Source organism: Leptosomus discolor, chromosome 3 (genome assembly GCF_034619465.1).
Source record: "Leptosomus discolor isolate bLepDis1 chromosome 3, bLepDis1.hap2, whole genome shotgun sequence".
In the NCBI taxonomy this organism is placed as follows: Eukaryota; Metazoa; Chordata; class Aves; order Leptosomiformes; family Leptosomidae; genus Leptosomus; species Leptosomus discolor.
This window is the reverse complement of record NC_141393.1, coordinates 57,075,555-57,102,701: the sequence shown is the minus strand read 5'-3', so window position 1 is coordinate 57,102,701 and position 27,147 is coordinate 57,075,555. Positions and strand designations below refer to the sequence as shown.

Below are 27,147 nucleotides of genomic sequence, written 5' to 3'. Positions count from 1 at the left end.
CAGGTTCACCAGCTGCAGCTGCCATCCTTTAGTGTTTCAGGTGCAAGGCCAGAGTCCTCCTGAATAAACCGCTGCCACTGTCACTCCCCATGGAACCTCCGTGCAGTCGTGTGAGGGGTTATTCTGGAGACGAGTCACATAAACACACAGAAGAGGATTGCAAGTGCTTGCTGACAGGTCTCCAACCAGGCAGTGAACTGCCTGGTGTAAGATCCCTGCAGAAGGGATAAAGCAGGCATTGGCTAACTCGGTGATCTTCTCAGTGCTCCTGTCTATGCCGAAGAGCTTTCTTGGGTCTCCACCTACTTCTCAGGTCATCTTTTGCAACTGCAAAAGCTGTCAGGAGTCTCTCTCTTTCTCCTTTACCTTTCATCCTCAAGGAAGCAGGTACTTGCCTTTTAGTCCACTCCTCCCATGGCCATCCCTGTGCCTTTTCCACACACCTTCCATAAAGCCTCTGTCCCTTTCTTAGGGTCCCACTGTCTCATCATTTCTACAGAGCTAATGCAAAAGGAAGTAAGTTTTCATCATACTGCTCAGGTCAGAAGGGTTAAAAGTCCCATTTCTAGTGTCCTGGTTTGTTTTACCTGACCAGTGTTCCAGCTGCAACCTTTCCCTTCCTCTTTTTTTTTAGTTTGCTACCTGCTTTGTCACATCTGCAAGCACATTAGAGCAGGAACGGTGTATTTGTCTGTATTTTCTTTGGGAAGGACTTAACAGAAATTTGGTCCTGGGGAATACAACAGTGCAGTAACACTAGTATTATCCTACATCGTGTCTCTTCATTGGATAGTTCCAGTAGCACTTTTTGTGCTGCTGTTTCGGATTATCACACAGTGATGCCGAGGGATGGATTCTGCAATCCGAAGGAGAATTGGATTGCATATGGCACTTCTTTCCCAGACCTCTAATTCTGAGGCAGTTCTCTGCTTCAGGTATTTTTTCCTGAGCAGCCAGACAGTGTAACTTAAAACACTTCAAAAGAAACCTTTACTCATAGGTCTTGAGAAAACCCTGGATCCAACTAGTTTCAATCCAGTTCTGTCATGCTTGGCTGTTCTCCGATTTTCTAAGCCACTGTGCCAGCCCTGTAGATCATAAAGATATTTAATTGATTTAACAAAGGCAAGCCTGGGAGCATGACGAAAGGGCAGCAATTACAGAGACAGAGAAAATACACGTCGTGCCTTCCCGAGAAGTGATGTATATGGCAGATACTCTGGAAAAGGTTCAGTTTTTTCACTAGCAATGCATATAAGTGCTCTATGCAACCAGTTATACCTCATCTGAAGCCAAGTGTGTAATTTTTTTTCCCTGCTCATCTCAAAAGGATATATTTTTAGAAGGCTTACAGCAGGGAGTTAATGTTTTGTAAACAGAAAAATCAGGATAATTATCAAAAGCTGATCAATAAAGCACTGTACCTAAAACCACATCAAAAGATGGCTCTGCTACTCTCGGAAGAGTTTCTTGAGCCAGACTCCCCAGGCAGTAAATAGAGGTGGCTGTCTATTTATTCCGAGGAAGGACATGCATCATTTAAAGCTCAGCTTTCCAAATTTCTGGGCCGCCTTCTACATAGCAACAAATATGAAGAGCTTAGGTATAGTGTGCATAGTGTCTTTAACATAGTCATCCGTTAGTACTTCACCAATCATGGATATCAAGGATTTAGGTATTTTGTGGTGAGGATTATAGGTTATGAAGGAATGAATCATCTAATCCTTGCGGATTCTGCCAAAACACATATTAAACTATGAAACTTCAGAGCAAGTATTTCACCACTTGATGAGTTCATTGCATTTCTACTAAAGAACTGCCTCACTTAGCCTTATTTATTACCACCTTAGAAAACGTGACCAGAATAAACAGACAGACCCTGAGCTTTGCCTGATACGATCTACTTGGTCAAACTTTGGTAGTAAAGGGAAAATGTAGAAGACGACAGATCTTTCTTAACAGGAAAAAGCTTATACACTGCATGATTTGTAAGGGACAGATTCCATCACCAGGCGCTCTGGTGATAGGCACAAGCATGTCATTTCTAAACAAGCAGACTGAGTAGCTGCACAGCTGCCCAACAAGTCAAGTCTTCCACTGGTGAGTGGAGCTGCGCTGACTTCTGTCAGCTGAAGATCTGGTGGTGTCTGTGTTTGACTGGGCTACCTGCAGCTTTTGCAGAGTTCCTTAGGAAATGTTTCAGTCTGAGTAAGACTGAGAGAAGAAAGACAACAGCTCTGTACTTTTTCTGGCATTTAGAGGAGAATCCTGATGGCACATTCTACTAAACTTTAAGCCTGACTTGGTTGACTTCAGCCGCATATAAGGGAAGGGGCTTCATTTCAGAAAGGACTTTCAGAGAGGGCAGGAAAAATGATAGTTAATATGAATATGCAATTGGTGTGCAATGCACCTGGAATCAGGAAGAGGTTATTGAGGTAGGAGGAAAGAAGAGAATTAAATCAGGCCATGGTTGATATGAATTTTGTGGCATGCTTTGAGGTCATCCTTATGGGAGCAAATAACATTTTCTTTTAGGATGTTGTCGCAAACTTGTAAATTGTAAAATTCCTTCCTCGGCAATTCATTTGTCCTTTCCTGTTAAATATCTTCTTTTGTTGTGTACAACTCAGTCACAGCTTCTGCTGCCAAAAATCAAACTGCTGGTCCACTGGTAGTAGGATACTTTAAAAAACACAGGGCATAAGAAATGCAGGGTATATGGGGGACAAAAGTCAAACATGCCCCAAAAGCAGAATGCCCAAGGCAGCCAGAGACCATACAGATCTATCTCAGCACTTTTCAGAAGCAAGAGCCTCTAGCTGAACTCAGAGTCTGCACCTGACGTGCACCTCTAGTTCAGTTTGACTTGCAGACTGTGGCCCCCTGTGTTCGGGGAAAGGGGTTTCAGTTGGAATAAGAGCAGTCCAAGAAAGGAGAGGTTTAAGGTACTCTTAAAGGTATTTCGAATAAATAGCACTGTCTCCAGCAGTGCATAACACACATTGGATGGGAAAAGGCTTGAGTACTCAACTGAAAACAAAGCAGTGCTATTCATTTAAATACTGCATTATTGTATTTAAATTAAAAGTAATTCATTATAGACACATTCCCTTAGGAGCTGAGCATCCTGGACCTGATCCAGTGGTGCACTGACTACTGAGCTTTGAACACAAGTGGGCTGTTGACTGTGGTCAGCTGATCTACTGCTTGAAATGAAGCACATCCTTGAGATACTTGCGATGGGGATCACAGTCCACAGCACCTTGTGGGACCGAGTCTGATGTAGCTTTTATATTATTCCGCCTTACAGCATAGCCTGATCATTTTTCCATAGTTAAAACTGAGGAACTAAAACCCCCCACAATAGTAATGAAATACTGTGACAGAAGTGGAGCTAATACCGTTGCAGTAGTGTTAAACTGTGTGTGCAATATCTGTTTGCAGGTTACCAAGGCAGCTTTCACTCAATACAAAACTGTTTCCACTATGGAGACTGCTACAGAACAATGGACCAGTCTGTCACCAGTGATGTGCTCACAGGGGAATCTCATTGCTTTAATCCTCTGAGACAGAATGGTTATCACATACTCAACGCACCTTTAGCTTCAACAGGTAATTTATTCCGCCTATAAAGAATTATCCAGATGATATTTTTCGCAGGCGGGGAAAAGAATACATTTTGTAGTCGATGTTATTACAAAAATATGTTCGCATGAAAAACTCAGTCACTGAAATTCATTTCCATCTATAAAAATCCCAGGAGGGAAGCAAATTTATTTCCTTTAATCCTCCTGTATTGGACTGATGGACAAATTCTCCTTTCGAGCTGACAAACAAGACACTTCTCACATTCGTTGTGTGGTGTGGGCTATTCATTGTACATCACTTCAGGTAGGCTCAGGCAGGCTTTTTAATCGGATCAGAGCTAAGAAGATAGTTAACACGACTCTGAAGAAAATAGCAGCAGCAGGGACTTCCTGTCCAGCTAAGAACAAAAGGATGGCTTTGGTTTGCAATACTGATGTTTACAAAATGGAAAGGCACTGCTTTGATAAATCCAGCTAAAAATATTGGTTAGCTTCTTTTTATTCGGGACTTCCTTTGTCTTTGTGCTGTTGCACATTCATGGCAATTGTATTTTCCCATTTAGCTACATATTTGCTCGATCATTATAATACTTCAATATTTAAGTATTCATTTTTGTAAAGCATTTTTTCTACTTTTAAAACCACAATTAAGAATTGACAGAATTACTGAAATCAAACAAAATGTGAGTATTGTCAGAGCCGTGAAACATTGCCATTTACTCCAGTCTTTCCTTACGTATCTCCAAAAAATTTTTCTTCATGTCTGAATTCAAGAGGGCATCTCGGTTAAGGACGATACCGAAAACATATGTTTAAATGCTTTTTGAATCGGGGCCTGAGTCAGACCACAAATTCGGGTTGACTTTCCTGTTTGTTTCGTGTTAAAGGAGACTGTTTGGAGAGAGCGGGCAGGCGTTTGTGTTCCATACTAGAAAGTGTGTGCGTCAGTGACGAACACAAGGGAAAAGTTTAAGATGAAGTTTCAACTTCAACTTTGAATTCTTTTGTGTTATTCAGAAGTTTGATGTTACTAAAACATAGTTTTTTCATGTTAACATCAAATTTCATGTTTAGATTGACAGCCTGCAATATTTAAAGAACAGACTAAATAAACTTTCCAAAAGAAATTGTAGGAGCAAAGAATAATACTATGGCAAGACACCAACTTCAACAACAGTTGATTTTTCTGTCTGGGGCTAAACTATTATGAAATGTTTCTGTGTAATATTTTTGTTTTTGGAGTGGTTATTGAGGTATGCAAATACTTAAAAGGCTGAAACATAAATATATATGAAATATATAAATCTCATCTCATCTTCTTGTGCGTAAAATAGAACCATTCAGGTTTGCAAGATTCATCAAGGCTATGCATTAATTTTTTTTTTCAGGCTTTTATAGCACCATTAATATTAAATGAGATCTCATCTCACAGGAATGCCAAATGTGACTGGCAAACAGCTGTTCCATGAATCACATTAACAGTCAATAAATTTTTATTTTCTGTTCAGGGCTTTGGATAGTTTACTCTATCTGGAATCTAATAATGATTTCTGGGGTGTATGCTTATCTTGGGTTTTGTCCATCTGTGGTTGTGTATCCACCCTGTATACAGGCTCATCAAATAGAAATTAGCATAACATAAACATGCGCAAAACTTATCAAAATACTGGTCACTCCGCTTGGACCGACACAGCCCAGGGCAGATAAACAGGCCAAGTTCGTCTTCCAGAGACTTTGGACATACGCTGCATGCCAGATTTCTGCAGACAGCAGAATTTGACCTGTAAACTACCAGTAAATTAATACGTCATAGGAAAATGCAGAAATGTAAATAAGTAGAGAGTTTGGCCTCAAATAATAAAAACATACTTAATAGTAAAATACCTATAATTAAGTTCTAAGGATGGAGCTGACGGGTCTTTCAGAAATCAGGGCTGGCTGTGTAAGATGGCAGGATCTGTCCTTACTGCTGGTGGTGTGGTGCCGCACAGCCTGGAGGCCTCAGTTAAGTCTGGTGCAGCATTTGATTCAGCCGTAGCTAGACACACTTGCCTGCAGAGTTAGGCAGGCAGAAGAGATGAGAGAAAGGCTAAAGAGAAGAAGGAGCCATATTTTCCACGTGGGGAACTGAGGCACAGAAAACCAGTTGTTTCCGAGTGGCTCCAGAGAGCTCCTCCATCAAGCAAAGGGAGCCAGGTCCTATTGCTTTAACCACAAGGATCAGCCATCCACACATTCACTTGCAGTTCACAGAAACGTGATCTGTAAGGGATTTATTTTTTACATCAGCCACTTAGTTCACCAGCAGGTTCTTAACTAGAAGAATCTTGTGGCATGTGTTACCTCAGCTGACTTAATGCCGGTGCTGATTATTAAAATTATGGTAGGTGGGTTCTGTGGGCTGGGTGCAGGGGTCAGAACCTTGTGCTGAAGCTCACAGACACTTTTCTAAAGACTGCACCCAAATCAGGTTGTAGTCTAAAACAGGATACATATGTTCACAGAATCACATGATGTTAGGGGTTGGAAGGAACCTTGAAAGATCCATCTAGTCCAACCCCCCTGCCAGAGCAGGACCACCTAGAGCAGATCACACAGGAACGTGTCCAGGCGGGTTTTGAATGTCTCCAGAGAAGGAGACTCCACAACCTCTCTGGGCAGCCTGTTCCAGTGCTCTGTCACCCTCACAGTGAAAAAGTTTCTCCTTATGTTAATGTGGAACCTCCTATGCTCCAGCTTGCACCCACTGCCCCTTGTCCTGTCATTGGCCATCACCGAGAAGAGCCTGGCTCCATCCTCCTGAGACTCACCCTTTACGTATCTATAAACATTAATGAGGTCACCCCTCAATCTCCTCTTCTCCAAGCTAAAGAGACCCAGCTCCCTCAGCCTTTCATCAGAAGGGAGATGTTCCACCATGCAGTAGTTTGGGGAGGGGGTAGTGGGGTGGATTAAAAACGTGTTGAAGGAGAGGGCTTAGGTGTTTGCCCAGCTCACAGACAGCCAGCAGGGCCATGGGGCAGGTAGGAGGGTCTGGCTGGTGTCAGGCCAAGTGCAGGCACAAGGACAGATGCAGAATGTAGAAGGGCAGTACAAGAGGTGGACACACAGCAGGAGTGAAGTAAGGAAAGAGCTGGACTGCAGTAAAATGAGTATGTGCATGTGAGCCTTGACTGGCCAGTTGCAAAAGCAGGTTATAGCGGGGCATAATAGGAAATTTTCATGTCCTTTGGGGTAGGCAATAAACCTTTTGTTTCAGACTCACTGGCACTCCAGCTGCTGCAGCACCCGGTAGCAGGCAGACCTGTTCCTTTCCACAGGGATACGCAGCTCAGGGAGGCTCATAACAGCTGTGGAAGTTTTGCGTTACAAAAGGTGAAGGACAGAAATTCTTCCCCACCATAGCGGCTTTCTGGTAGCCTGGCAAGCATCAGCCAGCTCGGCCAGGTGAGGAGCCAGCAGCATGGTGGGCTTTGGTGGGCTGAGAACAATGTGGTGCACAGCTCCTTCCAGAGGTCTTGGTGAGGCTGACCTGACCCGGACATGCTTCCACAGACCTTACTTCTGCAGTATGTAGGGATCAAATAAATGTGGGATCTTGATTTCCCCTGGATCTTGAGAGCAGCTGGGAGACACATGGAACGTTTTTCCTAAGTGCCATTAAAAGGAAAAACACATAAGAGGACTGCATCACTTTTAGTGCACACTTACTAGGATCCTTGCCCACTCATTGTTTTGACATCCTATTCAGATACTGACTGTAAAGCCCCAAGAGAGTCATACTCTGATACTTGCACTTCACTTGCAAATGGGTAGCTTTCCGCAGAAATGAATGGGAGCTTCATCTACTATGACACAATGCCCATGGAGGTTAGTTTGTGCATCTCCTGGGTAAGGCTTTGATGGTAAACCCTATTGTCTTTTCATTAACACTGTGCTGTACTGTATAATCCCAGGCCTCAAACTGTGATTCCTTCCTTATATGTACTGCAGCACTAAATCATGTCCATACCACTTGTCACACTTTCAGGCTATGATGCAATCTCTGAAGCACAGTGTGTATCTGAAGACATGGTCTCCAGTGGAACTGATGAAAATGGATTCTTCCAAAACGGCGCCTTTGATCACTGCTTGAATCACATTCCTTCCATCTACACAGATACCTAAGAGCAGTGCTGACCTGTTTCCTTTATTATACCTGTAACTGTGTATGTAATAACAAAGGTGTTGTTCAAGTACTTTTATTTAGTCTGTATCCCTATATGTGCTCATTTAAACAAACACCTCACATTTACCAAACCATTTTATACATGAATAGTCTGTATAAGGTAATATTGGAACCTGTTCCTTTGCTGTGGCACTTTGAAATTCATGCTTTAAGGGAATGAGGAGCATTTCGAGCAGCTTGTTTTGTAAGTTCTCTCAGTAAAGTGTAAATGTAAGTTATATAATAAACTTGTAAAGAAGGGTTGTTTTTTTTTCCTGAAAAGTATGTGAGAATGTTGTTCCCTTTAATCAGTTTTCATTTAACTCATTGGTCAATTCTTCTCTTTTTTTAAAAAAACTAAAAGGATTTTTTTTAATCACAGACCTCATGTATATAAAGATCTTCATTTGCTCGGCTGGTTTTATATTTTCAGTTTTACAAGAAAGCATTAAAAACTGGAAACAAAGTGTACTGTCCTTTCTTAACATCATCAGTCTGCCTCATAAATCCTAATATTACATTCTTAAAATGCCTGAGAGTGATTTAAACAAAGCAGTGACATTTCACTAACTGTGAAATTAAAGCAACCCAAGTGTACGTGAAGAAAACCAAGGGGCCTGCAGGCTTTCAGTGAAAGGACCAGAAGCCTTCCAGCGCAGGGCAGCACCATGGGCTGGCTTCCCAGTGCTGCATGCTTGCTGGCCCTTCACCATCTCCCAGTCTCCTGCTGCCCCTGCCCCGGTGGGTGCATCAGCACATGCAGCTGTGCCAGCAGTGTAGGGGAAAACTAAATGCAGCTGTGGTTGGCTTTTTGCCTCCGCAAGTAAACGTACGGCCTCATCCCACGTGAGATCAGTGGGACATTCACACTGCACAAACACTGGCTGTGGGGCTGCCCAATTTCTCCATTCGCAAGACCCGGCACCACTCTGAACTTTCCACTTCAGGCACACGCTGTAGAGAAGAGCAGGACACCTGCAGCGGGCTTTCCTCCATCCAAAGCACTTGTCATCAGTGGCTTCCAGAGGAACAGAGGTCACCTGCAGTAGCTTGGTTCTCTGTCACTGTGGCCCTGGCCCCACTGCGCTGCATTTCCCAGCCTAGATGTGATTCCTGGGAGAGACAGGCAAGGGGACAGGCATTCCCAGTGTGTGCCAACACAGGCATGTTAGACATGAGCTCCTTAAAATGTCCCATGGTCGTTTGGGAGAACAGTGAAGAAAAACTAACTAAAAAAAAAGTTCTCATTTCCAAACCATTGCTAGTTGGCCTAATAAGGCACCCTAAGAACAATGTATGGTGATCTGGAAGGCTTTATTCTGTCTAATACACAAACCCAACCCCCAGTTCCCACAGCACCAGTCCGCAGCAGCAGAGGTGCCACACCAGGCACGTGGCAGCCCAAGAAGGCTGCCCTGTGCCCATCCAAGCCAGGGATGCACACCTGAAATGCTGATGCCTAAGAAGTTTTTCACCACCAGGCAAACTTCACAAGCACCATTCACAACAGGACACCCAGACTGAGCATCAATTAATGGCTGGCAAATACCCCTTCCTTTACAACCCAAAGTTACCCAAGCTACCATGGGGCACCATGAAAAGCTGTCACTGGATTGAAACCAGTCAATGACTGAGAAGGGTACCTTTTTTCCTCTCTTCTCCCCACTACCAGGATCTGCTGGGCAGCGGTGTGCCCACGCAGTGCTTCAAGGACCTTCCCTCATGCCAGGTATGCCAGTGCCAAGCCCCATCTCTTCAGTTTTCAGGTCTGTAATCCAATTAGCTGCTCCCCAGAGAACACACTAAACCAAGAAGCATTGCCGGAAGATCTCTTCCCCCCACCGCCAAAGGACTGACAGAAAAACGTCAAGCACCTGGCTTCAGCAAAATAGCAAGTTCCATGGGAAAAAAAAAAAAAGCTAAATTCAGTGGCATGTTAAGAAAAATACCACATTTTGCAGCTGCGTAATCAGAATCCACAGAGCAGGCCCCAAGCTGAATGGAGCGATTCTTCGGCAGCATTTGCAGAAGTGGCATTACTGGGGCCACAGGACTGCGCTTCCCTTACGGTCACAAAGTTATACAACCATAATGAAAAAAAAAAATAAATATATTTTAAAGCACAGTTTGGTGGCAATGTGTGAACCCAGCAGTCAAAGTACCAGGGAAGATACAGTAGCAGTATAAACTCACAGGTCTCCAGTGCCGCAGCCACTCAGTGTATTTACGTGTCCTTTGCAGCCCCACGAGGGGATGCCGGCTACAACTCGTGGCAGTGTCTAGCTTTGGCAGACAACTTGTATGGAATCAGAAGGGTACAGTGAGGACGTCCTATGGTTGCAGACAACCCTTGAACAGCAGCTCCCCTGAGCGACCAAGACCTTGCCCTCTGCAAGGGTTTTATCCGCAGAGGCCAGTCAACAGCCTGTGGCCGATGGCTCCCTGCCTCTGTCGGGCCCCTCGCACAGAGGTGGAGCGGGAAGAAAACCCAGACAGAGCGGCAGGGGAAACTGCTCCAAAGGAAAGTACTGGGGTGGCAGCTGAGAAAAGAACCAACAAAAGGACACTGAAGGAGGAGGACCAGCAGTCAGTCACAGTGAAAGGCTCGTACCAATCTGCCCAGAACAAGGGCTACAGCTCAGGTCCAACACGGCACCTGGTGCCCCAGTCCCAGGACCCAGCAGCCATGAGCTCTGCTCCTGCGGGAGCATCGAGCACTCCAGTGCTACTGCACTGCTCCTCAGCCACGGCAGCCTCTGCAAACACGGGGGGAAAAAAAAAACCAAAACAAACCCTGGATGCCATGCTGTCAGAGCAGCAGGCTTAGCCCCGCTCTGAGGCTGGTCTGGGCTAACCACAAAGCCTACATGGATGCATTTTACTTGTTTCTCCAGGGCATGATTGCACCTTGTTAGTGAACATGAAGGTGCTTCTGTATCCCATTCAAGAAATTTGAATGAAACATTCAGGAAATTTTACAGTTAGTCACTACAGAACAAGGTTCATGAGGCTCTATGACCCCCCTCTTTTATCAATGGTTCCTCAAGATCTCTAGCTCTCAAGGACACCCAGTCCCAGCTGCAAACCCGTTAATTGTGGCTGCCCTGCCAGGCCCAAGCAGTCCCTGGCAGCACTGACTCATCAATCCTCTCCTAGAATTAAAATGCAAAAAGGCTCCAAATGGTGCTGTAAGCCTACGCACTGGCTTTGCTTCTGATCACTGCCACATTTGGCTTTCTGTCCTTTCTGTTGCTTATCTGCTCTGATGCATCAGAGTTTTGGGGGTTTGTTTTTTGGTCTTAGACATAAGTGGCCAGAACTCTTTCCTAGAATATTAAACAAGGAGGCAGGTAGCTTAACAACTGCCGAGCATAAAACCTCTAGAGCTTTTGAAGGAGGACTTAGAAAAAACATATCCAAAGCCCAGCAAAGCTTAAAAACATCATTAATCTAATTTCCTAAAAATTAAATAAATCCTTCTAAAAAAATGACATTTTTTTAGTTAAAAATACAAACCAACCAAACTTCAACATATTTGATCAATTACAAAAATACTTATGTCACAACAACCAGGCTGTTCAAAACCACACAATGATTCACAAAGGTCTGGGAAACTTAAAGCATAGCAGCTGGAGTGATGATTTAATTCCAGATTCTGTATGAATCAGGTTTTCTGTAAATTAAAAGGATAGATTCAGAGAAATGCAAAGACACTCGTTTGTATGGTTTGGAAAGTTATCCATAACAAAACCATTAAAATACACAATAGCACGAGTTAATGGTTACTTGTGTGCTTGTGTACTTCATTATTTCCTTTTATTACATGTAAGTAGGGAAGTATCTCATGTAAGCTTTTCCTAAAGACACAAAGAAACCTTTCAATGGAATTTATTGCTTGGCAAGTTTCTCGTTGTGGTGCTGTAAAAACCCGACCAACTAATACGTATAATAACTGGAGTAAGGCCTTATAATAGTAGAAAATTATTACCCTGTGGAATTAAAATGGAACTGCTGGTTCCAGTTGACTGTCAGATACTTTTTCAGTCTAGGCAACAGAATTCAAATAATAAATTACAACACTACTTTATAAATAGCTACAAATCATTTCCCCAGTGAATGAAAACCCCATTTACCCCTGTGTATGTACTCAGTGTGCATGCAGTATGCTTTAGGAATGACTGAAATAAGATGACCTTCAGTGGCTGATCAAGCTGGGAGAGAGAAAATGAATTTCAAGTTGACACTGAAGCAGCTAAAGCACTTCTTTGCGCTTTCCACCAGCAGGGATGCAAGCCAAACATTCAGCAGGACCTCTAAATTTTTCATATAATCAAGCTCAAGCTTTTCATTGTATAGAAAACCAAAATTCTTGTTCTGTTCCTGTTTACTAGCTGCAGCACTTCACAAGCTATAGAAGCAATGGTCCTTTCAGTGCTATAGGGGTGTCTTTGCAAGTGAGCAACTGAGATGTACACAGACGGCATAGCACAACAAAATAACACTATTTTAATGCCATAATTCTGATGTGGCAACATGAGACAGGAATTTGCAAGACCAAAGCCTCAGGTCTGCAGTAGGAACGGTTATAGCCTGTGGCAGGTACCGCATATGCTCCCATGGAAAGAATACAGTGAATACATTTTGAGATCTTGTTTTCTAGTTCTGTACACACCAAACAGCAGGAACAGCTGCTGCTCATGGAACGGCTTCCCTGCTTCTGAGATTGTCCTTTCAAGTGGATACATTTTATAAATGGTAAAAGTCATAAAAAAACCAAATTCCAGAGCACATTAAGAGCACTGATTTGATACTGCAATAGATGTGAGTTACGCAAGCACTACAAAAAAATCCCAGTTCTTAAAACAACAACCAAGTATGTGAAAATAAACAGTGACTGTAAATTGAATTTAAATTGCATAAGAGTAAAAGATTTCAATGGTTTTTGTTATGATCTTATTAAACTACACGAGTTTAGTTCAGTTCTCCAGTAATCTATTTGTATTAAATTAGAAGATCAGCACAACAGAAGATGAAAAAATAGTCAGCCTGTATCATTTAATTCACTGACAGCAAAAAGCCACTGGAATATTCCCTCCTGAGATAAGCCCTTCTGAGATCTGCAGAGTTACACTAAAAGCTCCTCTCTACTTAAATTTCAAAGCAAACTGCAAACTCCTTTAAGTGATTTGGAAGTCCATGGCCCAGAGTCAGCAGAAAATGAGCTGTAGATGTCTAGATTGTCAGTGCCCTGCAAGGCTGCATATCCTGGCTGCATGGGCTGTCAGCCACTGAAAGCTGCAAAACCAGTCAAACCATGACCAGACATTTTTCTTTAAGCATTTAAACAATAGAAAGTCTCAATCTAGCTAAAGCTCTTACAAGGCTGAGTTTTCTATCTGATTTCTGAGATGAAAAGAAATTTGCCCATTCCTTTGGCAAAAAGATTTTTGTAGTGGTGGTGAAGCCAAAAAAAAAAAATCAAATAATTCTTTTGTACTAATACAGATTTTCTGGCTGGAGTCAGTAACGCTCATTCAAAACCAAGTGACTCAACTTGAAAAGTGTTTCTGGCCCTGTGTTATATTATAATTTCTCTTCAATTAATCAACGACACCAAGAAAAGCATGATGTTAATTTTCAAAACTTTTGCAAGCTTTGGCCTGCTTGATTTCCTTCTGAGAGAGGCCGTACCTCTGTGCCCTCACAGTCTGCCTGGGAGGCAAGCAGTAGACCAGAATGTACTGCTGTTCACAGGGCCGATGCAGAGAGACATGGGAGGACATGTGGAGACACCGGCCAGGGACTGGGCTAGGAAGAAAGTGTATCAAGCTGGTTTATTGGAGGCTTAGACGCACCTTCCCATGCTTTCATGTTTCCTTCCATTCAGAAGGGTAGCATAAGACCGCCCATGCACAGGGCAATGGCAACCAAGAGAGCCCCAGAGCAGCTCTTCCCCTCCCAGCACCCAAGTTCAGTATGTGGTTCAGATAGCAGATTTGGGGTTTTCCTCTTAAATAACTAAGGGGTGGCTTCATTTCATCCTACTCCGGGCATCCATGATTTGTCAAACCAGCACCCTGGCTTCCTCTTGGGCGCCTGGAAGGGAAAGTTGCCTCCAAAGGGGGTGTCAGTCTGTCCCAGGAAGGTATTGAGGAGCTGCAGTCTCCACTGATGGACATCATTCAGACAACTTAAATTCCTCCCAGCACCTCTCCTGTGACAAGGAAGGCAGAGCCTGTGGTGTGACTGTGTCCTACATCTCTCTTACGCAGTCGATGCTCCTCTCCAAAACAGAGCATGACCCCACACAGCAATCTGCACCACCTCTCTGAGCAAAACTGGGGACCACTGGTACCAGAAGAAATCTCTCTGAATCATAGTTTGCCCTGAATATAACCCAAAGCAACATCACTGAATTGCAATGGCCTAAGGGACAGATTTTTTAAAGGTGTCAGAACACCTAAAAATGAAAAAAAGGGCATTAAGTGGGTTTTTTCAGAACAGCCTTAAATTGCTTTAATGTCATCTGCAGGATTTTATTTCTTTCTGAAAAACTGTCTTAGGTGCTTATTTGCATTTTTAGGCCCATTCTGCAAATCTGGGCTATATTGCATAATGAGTTTTCTTTCCTATCTCGTTGGGTTGAGAACACACATTTGTCTAAGGAATTCTCTGTGGAGCTGAAAGCTGTTAGGATTATAAATACAGGCTGAGCTGGGAACAGGCATTGGAAACTGCCATGAAGACCATGTACAGAAAACAGTGATTCTAGTCACACAAGATACCTGATATAGTTGGCAGGAAGGCAAAGCTAAACAAATGCAGGTTTACATTTTACTATTTAAAGAATAAAATATTCAACTTGAGTTCCATTAACACCTGTCAGGACTTTGGTACATACTCAAATCCACATTTCTAATTTTACTGCTAAATAATCCCAAACTTGGCAGTTAGAAGGTAAAGCAAAATACTCAAGCTAAACATCTGAAGTAAATTGTAGCTCTATGGAAGAGCCCTTCTGCTGTATAAATGAAGGTCATATGTATAAATGATTAGAAGCTTAAGGAAATACGTCTTCTGCTTTTCTAAATTGATAACACACACATATTGCATTAATATTCCCACATCAATTATTGGACATGTTCCCTGCTGTAAGAAAAACGATAATTTTTTTTTTTTTTTAAATAATCCCTTAGAATAATATTCTTACACTAGCACAATTAACTCTTGCCATGCAGAGGGAAAAGAGGTTGATTTAATAAACTACATCCCAGAAAAGCAGTGCATCAGTCCCTGGAGATGACATCACCTGGATACACCCTGGTTTTGGGGGACAGTCAACAAGATGCAAGAGTCCTTCCCTGATGAAGAAGTGCCAGAGGTGACAGATTCTGGTGGGGATGGGGTGTGAGGGAGCAACCCAAACAGGTTGGCTTTGGTGTTACAGCCACAGCAGCCACACTGATGGCAAACCTAGGAACTCTGTTTGCTTATCAGCAGCAAAATAAATCCAACAAATGTTGCAGAAGACGCCTTAAACACTTGCTAAACAACTCGTGCTTGGCAGCAGGAGTGGGGGAAGGTCTCACTCCAGCAGTGCGGAGGATCCCCAAGTGCCCAGGCTTTTGTAACAGATGGAGTGCCCAGACCCTGCCACGGGACTCACCGCTGAAGTCAGGGAAGGGTCAGGGCAGTCATTGCCAGGGACCATCACCCCTTTGGCTGCCCCTAAATCTCTCTTGCCAGAAAGAACTTAATCCTAGGGCTCATAAAAATACTTCTGAAACATTTTTTCCCCTTCAAAGTGCACCAGATCTCACTAAATACCAAGTATTTTCCATAAATGTTCCCAGACTAAAATACACCTGGAGCCATCTATAGGGTCTTCATACATACGGGTATTGTATACATGTATCCCATCATACCCTGATCGCCCAGTGCATGGCTGGACACCTGCCATTTCAAAGGGAGAGTGTCCTGGCACGGACATGAGAAAGCCCAGCTCTGGTGCTCCATGCGACAGAATGGCAGAAAGTTACCAGTTCATCACAGCCGATGATGAGCACAGCAAGTGCAAAAATGCAAACAGTATTTATCACTTCTTATAAATTCCTTTATTTTCTGCTTTTTATTAGCTGACATAAAGTTAGGCTCCTTTTGTCAGAGACAAAAGTCATCAACAGGAGGGGGAGAAAAACAGGAAAATTATTTCAACTGAAAATTATGTCCATATTTTTATCAAGCATCAGAACACTGTGACAGATCGTGGGTATGCACAAATTATAGTGCCAGATTCGTATTTTGCAAGACTGTAATCACAAATGCATGTTTTCTTGTCCCAGTGGATGGAGGTGTGTGGAAATACCTCGCGTATTGAACACCACCTTCCCTGCACATTTCCAGTTGATAGCCCTGGGCTTTTCTGTTATTTCTCTTTTCTCACAAGAGGGAGCTCCGGCTCTGGCATTAATGGTATGAAAATATCCTGCCCAGACCCTGCTGTCTCTGAAAACGCCCATCTCTTGTCCAAGTTCGGGCTTACAGGGCTCCTTTTGCGGTTAAAAACCCATCACCAAGAGCTTGAATCTCAACATGAATTTCAATGATCAAAAAGTTGCCACTGTCATAAAATTTTCCAGAAATTTTCCAAGCAAATTTGATGGTTTTGAACATTGCCAGAAAGAGTAGTGATTGTCACAATAATTTTCTTCCTCAAAAATCAGATGGGTGTTATGTCTGAGCCATGAAATCTGAGCAGTCAGAAGCAATAAAAGGGCCAAGGAATTAGACAACAAGAATACCAATAATCCTTATAATGTCCACTATTGGTATTTTTCTGATGTGAAGACCTGACAGCAAATCCCAGCTAAAGTAACATTCTGTACAAACTGTTTGCTTAAACCCCCCTCTATCAAAGTCGACTCCTGCCTCCAGCTCAGGCTCACTCAGCAGCTGGCCATGCTCAGCGCAGGGGAATGAGCACAGGCACCAGTGGCCACAGCCACTACTTTCCATCATGGCTGAGTGAGGGAAGAAGGAAAAGCCCCTGTTCCCTGGGTAAGGTTAAATTGCAAATGCAACCCCCATACACAGGGCAACTGCAAGTCTGCCTGCACTTGGTCCGACAGCCATGGAGGGAGCTTTAAGCAAACACCACCCAGTTTCAAAGCAAACTTGTGAGCAACTACCATGGGTTTCAGTGGGAGATATTTGGTAGCTGCAGTATTTTTGACCCTTTTGTGTATGTAAAATTGTTCCACACCTTTGCTACATTGGTGCTTAGTGATGGTCTGCTACCACCAACCTATGTATGTATATGTATTATCCAATGGGCACAGCTTTACACTTCATACTGTTGCTTTTCCTCCCCACTTCTCTTAGTGTACACTGCAAAACCAGCCAATTTTTCCTACATGATTTTTCAGTCTGAACTGGTGTCACCAGCGGATTGTGTTAGCACACCTCGGATTTCTGCGCTGATCTCATTATTAACAATATTAAGAAAAAAGCACCTTCCCAAAGGGATTCCTATTAGTTAACACCTCTCTCACTCAGCTCTCCTCCTTACAGCACAACCCAGGTGGCCCCACACAACCACTGCACAGTTTGGGGGCTTAAAAATAAGTTATTGCAACACCCAAAGGCAGAGAGTTTGTATCAGGAACACTTAAGCACCCAGAAAACTCTGTTGGTCCGACATCCAAAATTGAGACTGCGTGTCCTTGAGCTCCCTCTGCTGACCCCATGATTATTTTACATATACAAAAATATGACGTGCTCTGCTACCGGAGTGATGCCAACAACATCTCCAATAACCCAGAGATGTATCCCCAGGTGCACAGGGCTCCTCTGGGACAGAGAGCATAGGAATGTGCTGGAGGCTTCCATTTTCTAGAGAAGCCAACCCATGACAGGCCCCATACATGGCCCAGGCAGGAGCAAATGCCCCTCACAGACCATAGAAGCAGGCAGCAGTAACTGGGGGGAACGGCCGTGCAGCCTGAGGCTCAGTGCCCTCCTGCAGAGCACTCTGGATCAGGCCTCAACAACCGTGCACCCCACAGGAGCTGCCAGGCAAAGTGGCACTTGGCAGGGCTGCAAGGTCAGATCGGTTCCTTCCGATTTACTCTAAACAACAAATGTGTCTTGAAAATACAAATCTGCAAGGATTTTCTGTGACCAGCAACCAAAAGAATTTCATATTCATCTAAGCCTAAGGTTAAGAAGGCATAAAGGCTGTGTGGCAGCTCTACTGTGGGGTTGGCGTGGCAATTGCAACAGCTACTTTGCAGTCTTGCATTTATCTACTGCATGCTGAACCAAGTTGGAGTAATTAAATGCAGTACATATCTGTGACATAGTGTGAACAAAAATATAAAAAAGATTAAAAGATGACTGTGGAAAGCTAGCGTGCTCCTTGCATAATTAAAACAAGTTTTTCAAAGGCTGCTGCTTGCCTGCTAGCACAGAGGCTCCAGGCAGGTTTGCAGGATGGAAGCAAGTCCTGGTCTCAGACGGCTCTGCCAGATCCAGCAAGGCCAGGAGTCACGCAGGGCAATATTTGGGTCCTGAGCATCTCCCTGCCTTACCTTCTTTTGCATAATCCCAAGGAATTTTGCAGTCTCTGTCTGCCTCAGTTTCCCTACATGTAAAGCATTTTATCATGCTCACTCCCAATTTTAGAAAATCATTTTACATCCGTGGATTAAGGGCCTAAAATTATCTCACTGCCTTCCTATTCAGCTTAGCTTTGTTTAATTCAGACTATAATTAACTGTGAGAGGGAATGCAAATTTGGTGCTGGCTAAAGGCTTCTTCCAGACAATGATAAAAGTCTGTCTTTAAAAATACCTGTTTGGCTCACAGTATATTGCAAATACTGTATTTAATACAAAATGGTTTTTGAAATACTATTAGCAACAGAGAAAACCTTTAGCCGTGCAATAGATTCCCTCTAATCCTATTTTATTTTTGCTAAATATCATATGCTATTTCTATGAAACATCTGTTACACAATAAATATACAATATTTCGCTGCAGCAGTATTTCTGAATTGACATTGATATTATACAGTATCAAATACTATGATCAATATAAATACATTCTCCTATACTATGTCAGAAATATATTGGTTTAAAGGAACTTTCAAAATAATTTTTCTGTTTTTTCCCGTAAAACTAATACCCTACTTCCTTTCTCAGATCCTTTTGAAACACCCAGCAGATTCCAATAGTTACAACTCACACATCTGAAAAAATCCAAAAGACAGAATTCACCATCTCTTTAAACTTAAGAATATAAAAACCACATGTCAACATCTAAATAAAAACTGACAAATGTTGAAATTGTTGCCAAAGTGGTTCTTTTCGTTATATAAAATCAAAGTATATAAAAAAGGGTTGAACTCACTTTGGAAGGGAAAAAAAAAGTTCTGCAGCTCTTACTGAGTCACTTTTTTCCCCTCCCAATTTGAAATTTTAGGGAAAAGTTAAGCTGGCTGATTGCACAGGGTGAAGCAGCTACCTGAATCAAAGGCAGCTCTGAATAGAATTTCCAGTGTATTCTGGCCCGAAAAATTCCCTAACCAAGAGATCTTTTTGTTCATATCCCAGCACTTTGCAGCGATGCCCAGGCCTGTGTGTGCAACGCACATCGCTAATCTGTGCTGGCCATCCCCAGCACTGTCTGTGCTCAGCACATGCCGACCTACCACAACTGCCCTTGCAGCTGCCGGCCCAGCAAGATCTGCAACACAGCCAAGCCAGCCACACCTTTGTTTACTTAGTGATGCAATGAAAAATCAAAGGAAAACTGACAAATTCCAATGTGTTATACTGAGAAATTCATTATTTTCTCGTATGGCTGAAAGTACCTTGAACAATCTTTATTTAGGGTGGAAACAACTGCTCCACAGGAACAATCAGTAAACCTTCCTGGCCACCTTGTGCTCTTCATAAGTGTCAGAGCCTGTTGTGTTGAGTCTCCACTTTTTGTTTTTCCAGAGGTGGAAATTCACCCGCAGGCAATATCAGCAGAAAAAGCTGATGGAGTTCAAGTACTACTTGAAACACAGCTACCGCCTCTCTGCCATTAAAGCCACTGGCCTTCATTTTTCTAGCAAGGAGAAAAGAGGCTGAAATGTGCAGGTAGGTGATGAATCTGCATCAGCCAGTCTTTTGCTTCCAGGCTGATTTCTTTATGCTAATATGCAGTTTCCCATCTTGTAAGCTGGCTCTGACTTGACTGCACAATGAGTAACATGAGGCAGCGCCAAGCATTTCCCTTCCAACCACCATCCTGTGACAGCAGCAGTCAACATTTGCAGTGGAACTCAGTATTAAAGCAAGAATGGAAAAAATGTCGTCAGGGAACAAATTAGCTTAATTGAAGAAAAGTCCCTTGATCCATTCATTGCTCCAAAAGAACACAATTTTCTCCCTGATCCTCTGTATACTTGGTCCTCCCATGAAACCTGGTTTTAAAATCAGCCCAAGTGGGACACAGACGTTTAGATGCTGATGTTTTTCCCTCAAACCGCTTACCAAAGGAGTTTACTTTTCAGAAATTGGTGGAGCAGAGATGAGATCAAATGCAGGGGCAAATTATTTTTAGTGAGGGAAGTAATTAAGATTGTGAATGTACCTCACTGCACATGTGCACTTCTATATTTATGTTCCTTTTTGTAGCATCTAAAAGTTATGCCTGGCACATTTATCTTAAAATTAAATGCTGCATTGTTTCTCCAAAAGAAACCATAATGGTCTTTTGTAAATAATTTTATCTACTGTTCAGCATTTTACTAGTCTTGCTAAGTTATACTATAGCATTTACTGGTTTGCAAGTGCTAGCATTCTCTGATGGGAAATGCTGTAAAAAACATAGAAACTTAAATTATTTTTTTCATCTACTGAATTTGTAATAAACATGGGACTCAACAGACAGTTACTCAAACTATAAGCCATTTGGTTTGTGTCAGGGGAAACGCTGGCTAATCAGGACAGCCTGCTGTTCTGCACTGGCTAAACTAAGGAAAATATACACAAAGTTAAAACTTCTTTCACTCTATATATGGGATTTTACAGCTAATGCAGCTTAGCAGAATGTGCAGTGCTCCCCCAGACCTCCCAGATGATCCTTTAGGGACCATGTCCCAGGAGGACAAGGACAACAAGCCTGAACAAAAGTGTTTCTCAGCTCCAGGGATTTACTCTGAAAGTGTCTGCAAGCTGTTTGGAAGACAGCCCTGCTCTGCACCATCTCGCACTGGCTCTGCCCATGGGGTTTGCCAGGACTCTGTGGGACAGTGTGACATAGTTCCCCTAGCTCAGGATGGCCCAGGTTGAACAGTTCACAGTGCTGAGCGGAGCTCCTAGCACAAAATACTGCTTACAGTCTGATGGAGCTGTACGTCACTGTGCCACAGCTCAACGTCAACAAAATTTCACTTTTTCAAGTACTTTGAGACTACTTTAAGTCCTAGGCTTTTTCCTCTCTGAAAAGCAATAGACACTTATAATTTATAAACTGCAGGTACTTCTCCCTGTAGTTTTGGCCTTTTTTTATATGCTGTTCACAGTCAGATGGCTTAGTCCTGTTATTTCTTCTTTTATTTTCTCTTTTTTCCTTTGGGGTAATTTTTTTTTGCCTTTTCTCTGCACTGTGAAGCGAGCTACAGGCTCCTATTATTGCTTCTCCTTTTGGATATTTTCTGCCCCCAAGACACTTGTAGTTTAAGCTCTAGATCAGCAGAAAATGTAGCTCTTTGTAAAGTTCACAGACCTTGGACTCTAAAAAATGCCCTTTTGTAGGAGCATGACTTTTCTTAATACCACTTTTAAGGTTCACTGTGCCAGAGGGACAGTGTCACAGCAAACAGAAACCAAAAAGGTCACAGCCCGTCTCTGCCAGAGTGGAGGATACCAGATACCTGGAGATACCTGGACATCGTACGTGGGGAGGCTCATTAACAACCAGAAACACACATTTTAATTTTTGGAAGGTTTTTTTTTTTCCTTACTGGATCTTGTCATTAATGCTGTTGGTGAGACATCTGCCTTGCTGTGGCACAAGGAACAGTAGACCAGGGGCCAGAGGAGGGCTTGTTCCCAAACCCAGGTTTGGCGTACCAGGACAAGCATATGGGGGTGTGGGGGTTCGGATCGAGCTTCTGAGGCACAGCCCCAAGCAAGGATTCATTTTTTAATTTGGTTCTTTGAAAAAGCTTCATTTCTAGTCACTATGTTGCCACAGGGGGATACAGCCCCCCGCCCCCAGCAGCCCATATTTGCCAACATTTCATCAACTTCCTTTCTGAAATAGAAACTGTCATTTTTATATGATCTCTCCCAGTATTGTTAATGAATTACCAACACTGATGTGGTATCTGACTGGTTATGGTGCTCATTACTAAAGATTTCAGATCTGATTTTCAACTGCCTGCTTATGTTTATTTAATTAAAATTATGGTTGATTTCACGGTAATATTTGTTAAATGTTATTTTCCAATTCACATTTAGAAATTTTGCTAATGGAAAACACATGACATTCCTGGTGTGCACTACAGCCTTTGCTTACCCCATACAATATACTACATTTACTTCATTAGTAAAGTGTATTTAATATTGATGTGGCCCCTACCTGAAGCAGAAGCAGCATTTTGGAAGGCTGAACACTCTTAATGTGAATAAGCCACCTCTCTACAGCAGTGGATTTGTGTGGGTTTGAGTGAAAAATGGGTACCACTTGCAGTTCTCCATGTAAATTATTATTATTAATAAAACCTAATTATTAACATAATCAATATTTTGAAAACAAAAAAGCAACTCTGCAGTACTTTCCCATGAGTTCTGGAGGGATTTTGGCACTCTCCTGATGCCATGGGCAGGAGCTGCAGGTCAGTGGTCCCAAGAACATTGAGCAATGCCCACTTTGCCAGCTGGGGACAGAAGCCAGTCTGCAAGGTAGTTCCCCAGCATTGTGCAGCTACATGCACTTCTGATACCCCACTTTTCTCACTCACTGGACATTCAGTAAGGGAAAGACACAGTAATGTATTTAAACGCTGCAGAAGAATAGCTGTAATATTTGTCTGATTATTTAAACATCTGAGATATTGGAAGTTTTCAGCAATTGTTTTAAACAATTATTTCTCTAGGATCACTTTACTTCAGATTACTGGTCATGTCTTTAAAAACCCACTTAAAAATAACAGTTAAGATCAGTAACACTATTCAAAATAACATGATCTGCAAAATAGATGACCATAATGAAACTCATCAGCCAAAATAGTCAACTCCTTTCAAGACTCCACCTCCCCTTTGCAAATAATAGCTTTGCATAGATAGAAAAAGTTTAGCATCTCACATACCTCACTGTACCTGCCCTCTAGCACATTAATCCTTGCTTCTTGCAGAGCTTTGTGCTAATGAGAAGCATGGACTAATTACCTCCCAAATTACTGGCACACATCATCAACCAAAAAAATGAGTGCTCTTCTTGTTCAGCTTGGCTTGTCTGAAAATATACACCAAAACAGCACCAAAAGCAAATTTTGAATGGTCATCTCCTGAGAAGGGACAAAATTGGCACTGAGGTAATGCAAGAGGTAATTAAAGGTACCGCAAGAGATGAGGGAGAAAGGATTACAGAGGTCAAGGGAGTATAACCAGGAACTGATCTGTGGGAGTTTATGATGTCTAGCTAATAGCTTTCTGTAATGAATATGTAATTAGACAACATTTAAATACAACTTAGTAATAGCTGTATGTCAGAAATTATCCTAAAAGCAATTGCTTGAGGTCTAGCAAGTTAATATTAATTTAAGACCAAAACAACGATGCATGAAAGTTTCCAGAGATGTTGTGGAAAGATAAACAATATTGCTGAAGATATTTTAGTGCTGTGATGCTCTTCTAAGTTTCTCCTCACTGAAGAGTCTTTGAAACAGAAATACAATATGGCAGCTTAGAAATGCTGCTGTCAGACTGTGCTCCTTCAGAGAAAAAAAAGACACAACTTGAAAAAGGTGAGAGATGCATTTCATACTTTTGTTTGTTTTCACACTGGCTTCTCAAACTACCTCAGCAATAATCACTAGATTAAGTAAAGCCTTACAAGTGCTAAAACTGGAAGGTATGGAAACAGAAAAGAAAGGGAAGACAGTTTATGTCCTCCAGGCAGAGTTAAATTCTGGCAGATTAAATTGGAGTGAAAACATCTTGTCAATTAATTAGTGCCTTTATTATTTTAACTGACGTTATGCTGCCCAGTGACCTTTTGTTGAACATTACGTACTGAATAAAGCTATAAATACCTCTAGAAGTTTTACTTAACAAGATTAAAGCTGAATAACACAACATATGATTGACTCTGCATGCTGGGACTCAGCATCCCAAACCGGCTCACGAGGCAGTTTCCAGTTACACACAGACGTCATCAGGACCTTTGCAGAAGAGTCAGCAAATGATGCTATCAGCAATATTTAATACGGCCACAGCCTTTGCCACTAGCAGCAAGTTTTTGTGTCTATAAGAAGTAATGCAAGTGAGGAAGCAATTCCCAGCAGTACAGACTTGATGGATAAGGGCGGGGGTCCTGGGGGCTCACCCTGTGAGTCGTTCCCAGATGCTCCTCAGACTGTGAACAAGTTGGAAAAAAAAGTTACGGTGAACCTACTGCTATGCAGGTTGCAGAGTGAGGCCCCTGATGATCAATGGTTTTTAAAGGCCAAAACAGAAAAGTGAAGCCCCTCCGCAAAAACTGGTGGGCAGATTCAGAGGAGAAAGTCTGATTTGCTTGAGATAAAGGCGCAGAGGTTGCTGAGCACCAGTGATTCATGGGGAAAGGAACCAAGAGTGCAGGACATTGAGGGCTGGAAGGAGTGAGACATACCAGAGGAGGCATCCCAGCGAGGAGCTGCTCTTCATAGGCAGGGGAAGCTCAAAGTGACCCATCCTGGTGTAGAAAGGTGAGTGGTAAAGTGAAATGGAGCAATTGGAGGGAGCCAGAACAAGCAGAAATGTAGGATCTGAGTGGGAATTGTCCAAAACCTGAAGGTAACAGGATGGACACTGAGCCGAATTGTGCATTACAGTAAGGACAAGAGCTAGATTAGCAGCAAGAAAGACATTCCTGCAAAGTGTGCATCTGAAGAGCCATCCTGAATGTCTAATCCCTCATTCCCAGTAAAAGTCAGCCTGAGGGCTCTGATCTAAGATTAGGGGGTTTTTAAAGTTTCTTTAGTCACAAGCCAGGTTTTCTTAAGTTTGTTCAGTACGTGCACAAAACGCACCCAATACCACAGCCCTCCAGAAAATAAAAGGCAGGTTCTGCAGGGGATTTTTCAGAGTATGACACTTTCCTCCTGTGTTAGTGTTGAACTAATTCCCAGTTTGGTGCTGGGGAAATTGAGCTGCTGGAAAGACAATCTTTCATATAAGAAATACAACCAAAATCTTGACCATTTATTATTCAGCGATTACCTCATGATACTTTAAAAGAAAGAAAGAAGAATTTTAATCCCAAGGTCTTGGCCAGCTTGCATTCTTCCTCACCAAAAGTTTCAACAGAAGTAATTTCTCATCGGCTGTTGGCTGTGTCAGTAGGGGAGAACAGCCAGCCCCTGGCTGGCAGCAATACTCCCCTCCCCACAGCAGACGGCAATTTGCCCCATGCTCAGCAGTTTTGTGCCTCCTAAGTGAAATGAATCAGCTGTAAAACTGGTTTAATAAACTGGATAAACCAGGCTTAAGGCGGCACAGACACCAGCAGCTCCACTGGGTAATGACAATGCTGATAACAGGCTAAGAACTGAAAAAGGTAGAAGAAAGAGAGATGTATGTGAAAGCCAAAGAGAAACCTCTCAGTAATATAGGTTCCTCACTAGCACCAGTTCTCCCTGGGATAAGCAATTTGGATGCAGCACTGGTGTTTGGAGCCAGGGAAAAGCAGGGACACAAACTCAAGCACCCTTCTGAACAGCTGCAATGCTGTGAGAAGCTTGAGGGGAAAGGTGGGGAAGGAGACAGAGTTGCCTCACAGAGAGAAAAGCCAAAGGGGTGAATCCAAAATACAAGGAAATGCAGCATCAATTCTCTGAGGAAGGCTGGCAACAAATTACCGCGTGGATGCTATCAAAAGTAGCAAATTAAACATCATTCATTCATAAACTGATGAACAACTCCAAGGAAGCCTTACTTCCTCCTTCCCAAAGAAAACTTGACAAAACTGTATACAGAACAAAACCGGAGGTGATATCCAGGCTGGCAATGAGCTGCATTGCCTCTCAGCACCCTGCTCTGAGCAGACAGTGCTGCCACAGATTCCCCTCCTGTTACTTCGGGGTGGTCACATCCATTTGGGAAGTTTCTCGTGTCAGCGTAGCCTCATTATTCCCCTGGGCACCACACTACGGCCCAAGGCTCATCTCGACCTGCACCCCCTTGTTGGTGAGGTCTGGATGGAGCCAAGTTAAGGAGCACTACAACCTTCACCTGGACTTTCCCAGGTGTAGAGGGTGCTCGGAGCTTTGCCTTCTCTAACAGAAATACATATTAATGATGACACATAAAAGACAAATCAAAAAGCTTAAGATAAAATAGTCACCTCACTAAATGTAGTTTTTGCCCCAAGGACAGGCTAGAAGACACACCATGTGCCTGATGCCAGCTGCACCATTCAATGCACTACAAGTAAACCTTCAGATACTGCTCTAACCAGCCTGGCGTAAACATCCACACAGAGTAGAACCAGCTAGGCTCAAAGGTGGGCCAGAGAATTTGGAAAAATTCTGTTGTTAAAAAAAAGATCCACTTTATAAATCAGGCGAGAGACAATGCTTTGTTCCTGCAAAGGCTTGCAGTTGTGCTCTGAGTCCAGCCTGAGCACACTTCTTTGGATATATATGGCATTTTTAGAAATATTTTTTGTATCTAAAACCTTTGCTTCCTTTTTGTGTCTAGTTCCACTTCAGTCCTCTGCTGGTTTTGTTCATTTTGCCTATATATTTTTCCAAGCAAAAGGATGATGTTTTGCAGCTGCAGCTTAACTAGGTCTTGAATTTGCTCTAACTGCACACTACCATAACACAAATAATAATCAATGATAATGATACACTTGTGCCTTATGGATGATATGTTCCTGGCCAAAAATGAGGAGCAAACCTCCATTTTCAGGCTTCCAGATTTCTTCATAGTACTTGATAACAGTGAGTGATGCAATTGCCTTGCCCTAAATATCCCAGAGGGATAATCTCTAAAAAGCCCACAACTAACTCCACATTTGACCATCTGAAAGGGGTTTTGTTTTTTGGTTTGGTTTGTTTTTTTACTGTCCCTGATGGAGACCTGGACA

The 27,147-nt window shown here is 42.7% G+C and overlaps 1 protein-coding gene across 1 annotated transcript in view; it reads left to right on the top strand.

Annotated features, from left to right (window-relative positions):
* Positions 1-7,757, top strand: part of GLIS1 (GLIS family zinc finger 1) — a 205,284-nt gene extending 197,527 nt beyond the window's left edge. Inside the window, exons 9-10 of the mRNA XM_086462927.1 lie at positions 3,448-3,615; positions 7,621-7,757. Coding sequence (XP_086319053.1) covers positions 3,448-3,615; positions 7,621-7,757 — 305 coding nt within the window. The remainder of the gene's footprint in view (positions 1-3,447; positions 3,616-7,620) is intronic.
* Positions 7,758-27,147: the final 19,390 nt, after the last annotated feature.